Source organism: Manis pentadactyla, chromosome 9 (genome assembly GCF_030020395.1).
Source record: "Manis pentadactyla isolate mManPen7 chromosome 9, mManPen7.hap1, whole genome shotgun sequence".
NCBI lineage: Eukaryota > Metazoa > Chordata > Mammalia > Pholidota > Manidae > Manis > Manis pentadactyla.
This window is the reverse complement of record NC_080027.1, coordinates 76105978-76118801: the sequence shown is the minus strand read 5'-3', so window position 1 is coordinate 76118801 and position 12824 is coordinate 76105978. Positions and strand designations below refer to the sequence as shown.

General features: G+C 45.6%; 1 protein-coding gene across 3 annotated transcripts in view; it reads right to left on the bottom strand.

Moving 5' to 3' along the window:
* The window catches only part of LDLRAD3 (low density lipoprotein receptor class A domain containing 3), a 244904-nt gene extending 236943 nt beyond the window's left edge, over positions 1-7961 (bottom strand). For 2 of the 3 annotated variants that reach the window (XM_036891669.2, XM_036891670.2), the window contains exon 1: positions 7858-7958. In XM_036891669.2, the coding sequence (XP_036747564.1) occupies positions 7858-7903 (46 nt within the window). In that variant the 5' untranslated portion in view covers positions 7904-7958. Of the gene's footprint in view, positions 1-7857 lie in introns of all 3 variants that reach the window. The other variant, XM_036891668.2, reaches the window with a different exon arrangement.
* Positions 7962-12824: the final 4863 nt, after the last annotated feature.

Here is a 12824-nt window from a genome sequence, read left to right as displayed (position 1 = left end):
AAGTCAGACAAAGACAAATACCATGTGATTTCACTCATATGTGAAATCTAAAAAATAAAACAATAGAGAGACTTTTTAAAAAAACAAACAGATTCATAATAACAGAGAACAAACTGGTGGTTGGCAAAGAGGAGGGAGGCAGGGAAGGATGAAAATTGGTGAAGGGGATTAAGAGGACACACTTCCAGTTATAAAATAAGTAAGTCCCAGAAATGAAAAGTACAACATAGGGAATATAGTCAATAATATTGTAATATCTTTATATGGTGACAGATGGTAACTATACTTTATTTGCAGTGAGCATCTCATAATGTATGTAAATGTTGAATCACTTTGCTATACATGTGAAACTAATATAATATTACATATCAACTATACTCCAATTTAAATAAATAAATAAATAAAACTAAACACCTGTAATGACAAGCTTCCCACCAGGGGAGGGGCAGAACATCAGTTTCCATCTGCCAAAGATAGGACACTTGAATAAAATCAATTCAGGATGCTTCCTGACTCCAACAGCTCTCTAACAGATTATTCTATCCAATACGATAAGCATGGAGTCAATACTGACCCTCACAACCCAAAGATGGATTCTTTAGCACAAGCTGGGCAGGGCTCTGCCTCGTTCTCGCAGACATGAACCTGAACACTACTCAACACCAAAGCAGTGAAGCCAGTGGTGAAGAGCACAGGTTTAAGCCGTGGAGTCCTACATACTGATTCTGAAACCACCTCTTACTGGCTGTGGGCTTGGGATGAGTAACTTAACCTTTCAATTTCCTCATGTATAACACAGCAGAGCGTACTACCCACCTGAATAAACTGCTGTGAAAATGAAATAAGATTCATCAGCAGAGAAAGCCTTAAATAAGTTATGGCATATACATACATCAGAAGATATTTTCTAAGCTGTTTTTAAAAGAATGGGTAGGTCTAGAAGAGCTGAAAGAAAGATGGTCAAGAAGACACCTGTCTCTGGTATCGTAACATCTCTGAAATTGGGATGTGCCTAATTTACCTTTGATATTGTTAACATCTCTAAAATCAAGATGTGTCCAAAGGCCAACAGCATCTTATCACAACACAGAGCTGGTGGAAGCCGTGGTTAATTGGTCACTGGAAGTGCCTGGGGGGACTTGGTCACAGGCACTCGGGTGTGTCACCACTTCCATCCAGTTCTGGGCACTGCTGGTACTGCACAGAACTGACCTGCTGTTAAGAATATCTGTTATAAGTTTACACTAAAATTGTGCGTTGAAATGAAAAATTACTATGTACACAAAAAGACAAGGTGACAGCATAAATATGGCAATAGTGAAGCAAATATGTGCCACTGGAAGAACAGCTGCAATGACACACTTTTTTAGCAAAGCAAGAGCCAAGAACTTTAAAGCACTTGCGAGGAAAATACTCACAAACAGCGGAAGCTGTACTGCATTTTGCTTAAGACAGAGGCAAGAGGAATGCCGTTCACAAACTGAATAATGCAAGTGAAGGTGAGTGAAAATGCCAAATGCTTTGGAAGAGCCCAGTTGTCTAAACAACAGGGAGGTACATGTGACCAAGTCACATAGCTCAAAGCAGAATTGACAAAACACAGCATTTAAGTAAAAAAAAAAAGCAAATCAAAAAAACTGCAAATTTGATAAATATGAGCTCATTGTACTATGTGTGTGTGCATTCATGTATGTGTGTAAATCCACAGTGGGGCTCACCTGGCATACACCAGTCAGTTAATAGTAGTTTAGAAAAGCAGAGAGAAATATCAGGATGAAGGAAGAGTTTCATGTTTTATTGTAATGACTTACGTTTGAAATTTTTGTAGCACATATGTATTTGATGTATTATTTCTGTAGTGTTTTGATTCAAGACAATAACAACATAGGCACCATCTTGGCGACATGCCAGACCAAATCAAGGCGTGGTCATGACCTGCTCCCAGACACCACAGAAAAAAGAAGATACATGACATACATATTTAACATATGCTCCCAGTTCTCAAAGAGTTCATAACCTAGTAGGATTTCGGACTAGAAGAGGTAAGATAGATACATAGCTATGCACACAAACTATAGAGACAGAGAGAGCATGACCACAGAATAAAGAAGTTTGACACAAGCCACAGAAGAAATACCTTGCTCTAATCTCAAAAGCCAAGAGCTACAAGAGTCTTAGGGCACCAACATGCACACCCCAACATTTTATCTGGAAAGCTCAGGAAGCAAGCTAGGACGCGTGTCATCACCTCTGAAACCTGTTTGGGAATGAATCATCTATTAAGTATCCCCAAAGACAGGATATCCATGTTTGCCAAGGCCTGGCAATATCAGTGCAGCCCTGTTTCCATCAAGGTCATAGACGCCTCAGTATATCTCACATTTAGGAATGCCTCCAAGATACCACTTGCAGAAGAGTGCCTTTCCAGGTCATGAAAGATGGTAACAACCCCATTTCCATCACTGGATCATTTAGTTCTTGGAGGGTAGGGAATAAGACTTCCCACAGCTTTGCGCCCTGGAGCACAGCACAGTGCCTGGATGTGGCAGAGCTGGTACCACACTGATGAACAGCCAAATAAAGCTTGGAGAAGAATTTTCTAGTTACCTAAAGACAAAAAAATGAAATGATAATTGCTTGCACCTCACTGGAGAAGGCTCTTTGAGGAGGGCATGATCTGAGGTGCACATATGTCTGGCTAATGAGCGCTCTCCCCTCAGGCCCAGCATCTCTTTCCCGGTACCTCCCTTCTTCCTGCAAATTCCTGCACAAAAACAACAGCAGACAGCTTGCACTGCTGGCTTGAAGAGGCAAGGATGTGGAACACTTCTGCTGAAGAGAGGAGGAAGGCTGGACACTGAACAAAGAATAATGGCAGCTGGAAGGCAAAGCACCTCAAAGGAATCCCAGGTTCCAAAGTGACACAGAGTGTAACTTTAAAAAGACTTCAGAGAAGAAAGTCAAAGATGAAAATTTCTCAAAAACCAACTTGCCGCTAGTATAGATGACTTTCCCCACCACCTGCAGAACTGACTCGTTATAAAGCCCTTTGATGGGAAGGGAGAAGGAATTACAGGAGGGAAAGGGAGCAGAGAGGAACAGAAACTCCTCTGTTGAGCAGAGGTAGGGGGACTTTCAGGGTTAAGATTTCAACACACCAACTCCCAAGGCCAACTTTCAGGCAGCCTATCCTTTAGCCTCCCAAATATGACATTCAGGGGACCAGGTGGCTTTTGGTGTTAGCTGCCACCTGCCTTTTACCCACTTCCGCAGCACACCTCTCCCAAGAGAACCAAATCTGCAACATAAAACTCTAGACGTTTTCACTCTGGCACAAGAAGAAGTAAGAGGAAAGGGTCAGGGATGAGGACATTTCCAGTTAAGAATGTATTTTCACATGGATCCTGTGAGGCTGTGGAACCGTGATGACTTGGGAGGAGGATGCCATCCGGACAACTGCATTTTGAGGATGAGCAATCATAATGCTCAAGATGGGTGGCGAGGGGGCTCCCTCACACCAGACCAGGGGTTCTCAACGATGGTGGGGGGATTCTGCCCCCAAAGAATGTGTGGTAACATCTGGAGACGTTTTTCGTGGTCACAACTGGAGTGGGGGTGGGGAGGAGGCTGCTACCAGCATCTAAGACCAGGAATGCTGCTAAATATTCTCCTGCAGGACAGCCCCCCATGACAAAGAACTACTCAGCCTCAAATGTCAATAGCACTGAGGGTGAGAAACCCTGCCCTACACTAACTCATCTCTGCAAGCATCTCCAGAAACCCTGACAGTCCTACCTGAAATAAACATCTGTGATCCCTCAGCCTGAGCAGTCACCCCATCACCAAAGTCCACTTACTCTGGTAAGCAATAGCAAACGTCAGGCCAATGACGTGACAAGCAAATGCTGGGTGCTCTCTCCCATAACCATTTTTAAGGACGCTCCTCAGCATCCAAAAGAGTAGATCCCTCTCTGATAATCACAATGAAAGAAAGGTGCTTACACACACACACACACACATACAGGAGCAGCCATCTTAAAAATCTCCTGGGTTGCCAGGTAGAGGCACCGACAGGTTTAGGATGGCCTAGGCATTTCCAAAATATTCTAGAGGGAAAATGAAGCAACAAGAAAATTCCACAATCAAAAACAGAAGTTTGGGGATCCAAAAAACTAAGTTTGTCCCCTGGCTATCTCACAGCTAAAAGCAGTTCTGTCAAGTCCACAGTACATAGCATCTTTTCGGTTTTACTTAATTGTAAAATACAATATATATTTAAGAAGAAGGGACAATATAACTATAGAGATTAATGAATGGAAACAAACACCCACCTAACTACAATGCAGGTCAAGAAACTGAATGGTAGCTGGTGGTATCTTCCTGCCAAGCATGCCTCCCTGCCATACACACAGCCCAAAGGCTGATACTTTTTTGAATAGTTCCATCTTTCCTCAAGGATTGAGATATATTTTATGTATTTACCATGAACACTGACCGCTGAATAAGTCCAAAGTGGTGACTACAAAGTGAACAGATTTGGCAGGAGACACAGGGCAGGGGTGTTTGTGGGAACAGCCTCACCCTCACCGAGGGCCAATTCACAAGGCAGGAGGCAGGAGAGGCAGGGAAGCATGGTGTGGGATGCCTGGCAACGGTGGGAGCAGCCCAGGCTGGGGCCAAGAGAAACTTGAGTTAGAATCCACCCTCGGGCCTTACTCTGGCACCTGGGCATGGATGATCTCTCATGAACCATAAAATGACTTCCTGCCACATGACATCACTGGAAAACTTCAACAAGATCGTGTGTTTAAAGTGTCGAGCAAAGCATCTCACACACAGGAGATGTTCCCTGAACTCTAGGTTCTTTCCTCTCCTTGCCCACACAAACATGCAAGGTTATAAAGTTCAGTTCTTTAATATGAGCTTATCTGATTATAAACTTTCCTAAACCCCAAAGTCTCTAAACTGTTTCATAAAGATGGTAATACAAGCGCACTTTCAAGTTACCCTGGTGGCTTTGGTAACTGCACGGGTCTTGGAGGCACAGAATTCACCATCCTGCCCTCACCTACTCACACGCCTGTCCCTCCTGCACTTCTATCATAGTAAAGGGTCCAAGTGGACTGTCAGATGAAAACACCTCACACTCCAGGTGAGCTTTCTCTGCATCTCTTTGAAGATGAAAAGCAGCAAGGTGTGTTTATTTGTACTTCACTGCACAGAGTCTCATCTCCCTGGGCTGGGCTGGGCTGGGCGTAGCTACTCAGCAAGTTAAAAAAAAAAATAGTAAAGCCACCCGCTCACACTATTAAGCAAATCTTTCCAGGAGAAAAGCTCACTACTCACCCTCCCTCACTGGAACACTGGAGAAAACCAAGCATTTTCCCTGACAGAAAGAGAATGCCAGGGAGTCTCAGCAAAGGTCAGCCTGGGAGGAGATGAGAAGAATGACCACCCACGGGGCACGGCCCCCATTAGGACTCACCATCACTGCACTGAAGCCCACCAAGTCCTCCACACGAAGGGAAACTGGAGATCGGATGGGCTGAGTTTTTCTCACAGGATTCATTAAAAAATAATAACAGCCAAAAATCAATGCTTCACTTCCCTAACACAAACAATAAAAACAAAGGAAGAAAAAAAAAAACCACATAAAGGTGTCTGAGAAGGTTCCTGAATAACAAAGTCCTCCAAGTTGCTCTTGAAATGTCAGTGGCCTTCCAACTCTATAAAGACCTGGAGCTCAAGTAGGGCTCAACTCTGACCCAGGTTTCTTCGCAGACTATCAAAGGGAGACAAAAATTCCAAGCACTGGCCTTTACAATCTCTAGTTTTATCAACTTCCCACAAGAGGATCAAGGTGCAGGATGTGGGATAAGAAGGGTAGAGTCTCCGGTCCTGCTAAGAACCCCAAACTGACCCACACAGGCTTTGCTATAAGCTGGGAGCCCAGGGGCAGCCAGCCAACTTCAGGAAAAGTGACCACCCTGTTTCTCATGACACCACCGGTCAAAGTGGAATCCATGCTAAAAGAATGCTTAAAAAAGAGGTTCCTAAACCAGCAACTATAAAGGTGATTCAAAGTCACATAGTCAACAACCACAGACAATGGAACACCACCACCTGGGGCAGTGAGGACTTTCTATGACCCCTAATCCCTCCCTCCCCACTAGGACTATTTTACTTGTTTTAGCCCTATTTTATATGTACATACATATTAGTTAGCCAGCACTGACCAGAGAATGGACAAAACTAACTTCACAGCTATTTTTGCTGAAATGGAGACTCAACCAAAGCAACGCAGTATCAACTGGGGGATGCAAACTGTGACAGTACCCACTGAGCTACAAGTAGCAATCTGAGGACACACAAGGACCCGCTTCCAGACTGTCCTACTGGGTGTTATCATGGGACACACCACACCTATGCAAAGTGAGAGCAACTCTTCATGTCTGAGGTGCCCTGGACATCTGCCTGTTCTCACAGTGTCCACATAATCACTCACACCTACCTGTAGCTGCCAATGTCCCCTTGGAACTCTCTCCCTGGGGTGGCCCAATAATTCAGGAGAAACAGGTTACTCTGACCCAGACCGGATTAAAAACCCGCAGCAGTCACCAGCGTTCCACCCTCACTGGAAGCCACAGCAAACCCAGAGACATCTAGAGGGAGTCTCCGAGGAGAGGGAATGATGTCATAGGTCTGAGAGGGGGATTGACTGCACAGTGGATTCTGAGGATGGGCAGGACCAGGGACTGCAAGGTAGGAGGGAGATTTCTCTTTTGAAGCCCACACCTCTTCGGGGAAGGGAGGAGCAGCTCAGAATGCAGTGAGCCTCAAATTCCCCAATAAAACACATCACCAAAGACACTCCACAGCCAAATAACTGGAAGCGTTTGGGAAAATCAAGCATAAATTAGATATGACGATGGCACAAAAGTCAGGCAAGCAAGCCTATGTTGAAAAAAGTTCACTGGGCCCTATCACCCACTTTCTGGGCATCAGCTGCCTAGAAATAAACATCAGGGGGCGGTCCGAGGCAAGGAGGGGCAGCTGACAGCTGTGGCCGGAGGGCAGGGGCAGAGGAAGAAGGGCTCCTGGGCTAGGATTCGAAGATTGCCCACATCAGCAGAAAAGTTCCTGGGAAATGCGCACGCCATGGGGATGCCAGGTTCAAAGGGCCGGCAGAGAATGCCCAAGTCCTGTCCCAGGGACCTCGCCAGTGAGGACACCCACTGAGGGGAGAGAGGGGATGGTGGATGACAAATAAATGTTTTGCTCCCAGGACCAGTGGGAAAGATTAATAATTGCCAGGTCTGGCCTGCTGCATCTCTGTTTACACAAACCAAACAGTTTCAGGGAAGAGTGAAAGGAAGCATCGATACTATCCGCCCCGCGGTCCGGGTGGGGAAACTGAGGCACGAGGGTGCACGCACACGACAGGGGAAGAGACCCTAGGGAGACAAGCGATGCACCGAGCCCGCGGAGCCTGGTATGAGGGGAACAGGGAAGAGTTCTCTCCCTTCTCCTCCCCTCCTTTCCCCAACACACACAACACACTCACATTCGAGCTACGCCCAATCGGGACAGCGGCCGGGCTCCCCAGAGCCGGGCTGCACACAAAGCTCCGCCCGCGCACACACAACACAGCGCTAGCCGGCGCGCACGCCCACACAATAGGACGGCGCGCACCCCGCCGCGGCCCCTCGCCGGGGTCCAGGCCAGCCCGGCGCCGGGGTCCGCCCTCCGTGCACACCCGCGCCCGGAGACGCAGCCCGGCGCGGGGAGGAGGCGCCATCACGGCCCGACCGCCGCGCCCCGAGCCCCGAGAAGTTCGCCGGACGCCCTCCGACTCACCCGCGGCGCTGCTCAGCAGCAGGCACAGCGGCCCCAGCAGCCACATGGCGCGGCCGCCGCTCCAGCTGCCCGGCTCGGCCGCTGCCCCCGCGGTCTCGGCGCTGACCCCGCCCCTCGCCGCGCCGGCCCCGCCCCCGGCCCCTCCTCCCGCCCGCCCGCGCCGGCCCGGCCCGGCCCCGCTCTGCGAAGTTTGCGCGCGTCCCGACTGCGCGCCGCCGCCCGAGTCCTGTCCCGGGTGCCCCGGCTTGGAGGGGCCGGGGATTGTCCGGCCCTTTCGGCCCCTCGCCGCCCGCCTCTGGACGCGAGGGTCTCATAACCGCCCGGGCTCTGTTCTCGGGCTCCTCTTTCCCTTTTTCCTCCTCTCGTTGCTCCCTCCATCCTCTGAGGATGTGGCGCTCACCGGTTCCCCAGACCCAAACTTGAGTACTTACCTACGAAATGAATTTACTCCAGGGAGGAAGAGAGAGGTTCGAAGAACGACCCAAACAGTGTAAGAAACCATGTATTTTCTTTCTAGTAGTGAGACTGGAATATGACCAGTGCTTCTCAAACTCTAATACTCATCCGACTCATGCGGCAATCTTGTTAAAATGCTGGCTCTGACTCAGTAGGTCTGAGGTGGGTCCTGAGTTTCTGCTTTCTAGCAAGCTTCTAGGTGATTTGGAGATTGGTCGTCCATGAACCACACGTGGAGTAGAGAGGCTACCACCTTCAAGAGAGTTACTTCATCTGCATCTTGTCTATCTACACCAATGGAACATTGGGGGCCCAATTTGCAGAAAAGGAAAGTAAATGTAAAGACAGACACCCAAGAGCCCCAGTGTAGGTGGGGCCCAAAACAGAACTGGTGAAAATTCCCAAAGGATTTAAATGGTGAAAGAGTGCAATGACTTTTTGTGCTCCGTTTTGTCCTCCTCCTCTACCCCCAGAAAACCAAAAACAATAGCAAAAACTAATGAAAATAATCTACAACAACTGGAAATAACTCATATGTCCATCAACTGATGAACAGATAAACAAATTACATTATATCATTTAATGCAACAAAGTGAATGAATATTCAAAGCTTGCTAAGAGAAAGAATCCATCCTGAAAGGGTACATTCTGCATGATTCCATTTAGAAGACATGGGAAAAGAGGAGCAAAACAATGGGGACCAAAGTCAGATCAGTAGTTACCAAGTCTGGGGCAGAAAAATGAATGTAAAAGAGCACAGGGGAACTTTTGGGGGTGGCCTGTTCTGCATCTTGATTATAGCAGTGGTTATGGCACTCGATACATTTGTCAAAACGTGTGGAACTGCACCCCTGAAAGCCATCCCTAAAAAAGGTGAATTGGGTGAATTGTACTGTATATAAATTGTACCTGGTCGGAGGGTGTGAGTGCTGGGGCAACTTGAGAAGGAGGCTGTAGAGAGCATGCCTGCATCACATTTGGGATGCATAGGAGACAAGGATGCCAGGATTCAGTGACTTTACTTTTTAGTTGTCTGCTCAAGTCTGGAAACATAAAAGCTAAAGTGGATCAGGTCAACATTTAAAAACACCAAAGCCAGTTCAAGGTTAAGAAGAAATGTGGTGCAATGTAGGTTGTGATGCTAAGAGTAAGTTTAGCAAGTTCTATACCACAAAGTAGCTTGTCAAGTATGAAGCATATAAATAAAACCTCTGAGAGATTTAGCATTCAGGGATTTTAATCCTGGGATACATGAACACTAGGGAAACCATCCTATGGGCTTCAAAGTTTTAAATCCCCTTAAATTGTATGCATAATTTCAGGTATAGGTGGGTATGTTCATTTTTCCAGGATGCATGTTGGGGGGAGGCCCCTAGCTTTTGATAATGATACCCAAGAAGGCAAATAATATTTTACTGAACAAAACATTTTTTTATTCAAGTCCTCATTTGCCTCCAAACATTAGGAAAATGGAACTTCCTTGTTTCCTTTGGGCATTCCTCTGGGAATGATTTAGTGTACCTGGCTTACTTTCCACTTCTTTCTCCCTTTCTTTTACTCCTCTCTTACTCTCTCCCTCCCTTCCTCTTTCTTTCTCTCTCTCTTGCATTATTTCCATCTCGTTGTCTTTCTCTCTGTATCACTCACTCACACACACACACACACACACACACACACACACACACACACACACACACTTCTTTTAAGTATATTAATGTCTTTGAAATCATTTGGACGAATGTAAAGACCTCTTTAAGTCCAATTGTTTTTATTCTGAAACATTCCTAACCTCTTCACCATGGAAGCTGAGCAGGAGGTAAAACCATTTCTTATACTTTATTACTCTCTTCCTTCCCAGTTGTTTAGAATTCCATCAAAAGCACAGGACACTTAGTTTACAGAAAACATAATAGGTTCCAATGGTAATTGTTCAGTTCTTAGGGAGCCAGGAGCCGGTCACAGGTCTTTCTTACAATTGATTTCACAAAAATCAAAAGTGCTTCAAGCCTCTTATTTACCAAAAGTGACACATTCTGACCTTGGATGTGTGCTTCTGACATGGTTTTACATTGCTGAAGGAGAGCAAAAGGAATTTTCTCTGTGGTCATTAGTATAATGCTCTACAGTTCCCAGATGTGTTTCCACTGCTCACAGCAGCCCCAGTAACATGACAGGTCAAAATAGCACAGCTGAACATGAGGACATAACTGTCTGAGATGGCTCCAGTGCTCTTTTCCATTTGTCACACACTAGCTCTGTGCCCTTGGGCAAGTTACTAGCCTTGCTGAGACATCATTTCCATATTTGTAAAATGAGGATAACATAAGCGCCTGGATTTTAGGTTTGCTATCAAGATTAAATAAGATCATGCATGTAAACTCTTTGGTATGGTACCACGCACATAGTAAGTGCTCAGGAAAAGGCAGTGCTGGTGGTGGTTCATCTAACAAGGCAGCTGCTATGGTAGCTGTCTCCAAGATGGCTTTCAAACATGCTTGCCTTCTGGTATCCATGCACCTATTAGTCCCCATCCACACTGAATGGAGCTGACCTGTGTGACCAATGGATATTGTGGAAATGACATTGGGTAACTTCCACGGCTGGGTCACAAGGACATAGTGGTTTCTTCGTTGCTGGCTTAGACCCCTTGTTCAGAGGAAGCCAGCCACCATGTGATAAGGATGCGCAATCATCCCTGTGGAGAGGCCCACATGGAGAGGAACTGAGCCTCCTGCCAACTTGCCAGCCATTGGAATGAAGCATCTTGGAAGTGGAGCTTCTAGCCCCAGTCAAGCCTTCCAATGACTGCAGCCTTCCTGACAAATTCTGAGCTGGAATCACCCAGCCACTCCCTAATTCCTGACCCACAGACACTGTCAGAGATAATAAATGTTTATTGTTTTTTAAGTCACTAACTTTCAGAGTAACTCACTACATGGCAAATGATAATTCGTACATTGCCTTTGTCATCCATAGTATTGACATCATGGTTCTCTATAGGACCTTCTAAACGAGTTAATACATGGAAAACACTTAGAATTTTCCCTGGTATTTAGTAAACACTCAATAAATGTTACTTTTGTTGTTGCCATAGTTTGTTTTTCTATTATTATCTATCTATTTTCTATCATTATTATTATCTTTACCTTTCTTCCAATGCATCTAAGATTCAGTCCTTTCAAAAGACCATCTTAACCTTGAAGAAGAATTGGAACTGACAAGAGGGGAAAAAAGGCAGGGACACTAAAGGGACCACAGGACAGCTTTATTTACAAAAAATTTACTGAAAACAAGGAGGCATTTAGCTTCATTAGCTTCACAAAAGTCAGGCAGAGTGAGAGGAGAAGTACCACTCCCCCAGTCACTCTTGGGGCTTGTGCTTTCACAAGGGCTCCCTATTCCCTCCTCTGTACTCTCTTTCCTTCTTTGATTTTCACTCTCCTTGAAGGCCTGCTCCACTCCAAAGTGTAGGAGGGAAACTGCCTATTGAGAGGCTTCCTGATGGAAGAAGATGACTATTTCCTTCTTGAAATACACACACACACACACACACACACACACACACATACTTTCTACCCTCAATGTATCATCAGAAGGCCACAAGATCAAGTGACTGAGAGGAAGGCTTTGAAGTAGTTTGATATACCTGGGCTCCTCGGTCCCACCCCTTACTTGTGGTATGTGTGTGTCTCTCTCTTGCCAGCTGCCATTTTGTAAACTGTTCAGTGGAAAAGCTCAAGTATCCTGGAACTGTAAAGGCCTCCAGTCAACAGCCAGTGGTGAATTAAGGCCCTCAATCCAACAGCCCACAAAAAACTGAATCCTGCCAACAACTACATAAGTGACCTTGGATGCAGATCCTCTGCCAGTCAAGCCTTCAAGATGAGATCACAGCCCTGGCTGACCCCTTGACTGCAGCCTCATGAGGGATCTTAAGGTAGAGGTACCATGCTAACTATGCCCAGATTCCTGACCCAGGAAAAATATTATACATGTTTGTTGTTTTAAGCCACTAACTTTTGAGATAAACTGTTACATAACAATAGATAACTAATACAAAGCCTTACCATAAACACTGAGTCTGTGAACACTTAACATCACTGAGTCTCACTTACCTGTTAGCCTGAAGAACGCAGTGTAAGAGAATAACCACTAATCAAATATCTGCTTCAGACATTGTACAATTATGATCACATTTATTTTTCCAACAGCCTCTGATTAAATAATATGATCCCCTTTGCATAGATGGGGAATCTGCCACTCAGAGAATTTAAGTGATTGGTCCAAAATAACCCAGGGAAACACTTAGATTCAAAGCCAGATCCTTTTGATTCCAAAGGATTTCCATAACACCATATAGATCTTGTTGCTTTCTACAACAAAATAAAAATAAAAACCCAATTCATAAAACCCAGAACTCACCTGCATCTTGAAAGAGAATGTGTTGGCTGGGTTTAGGGCTAGTAAGGTAAAGATGCTCAGCATATCAAATAGAACTCAGTTTGTTTTAT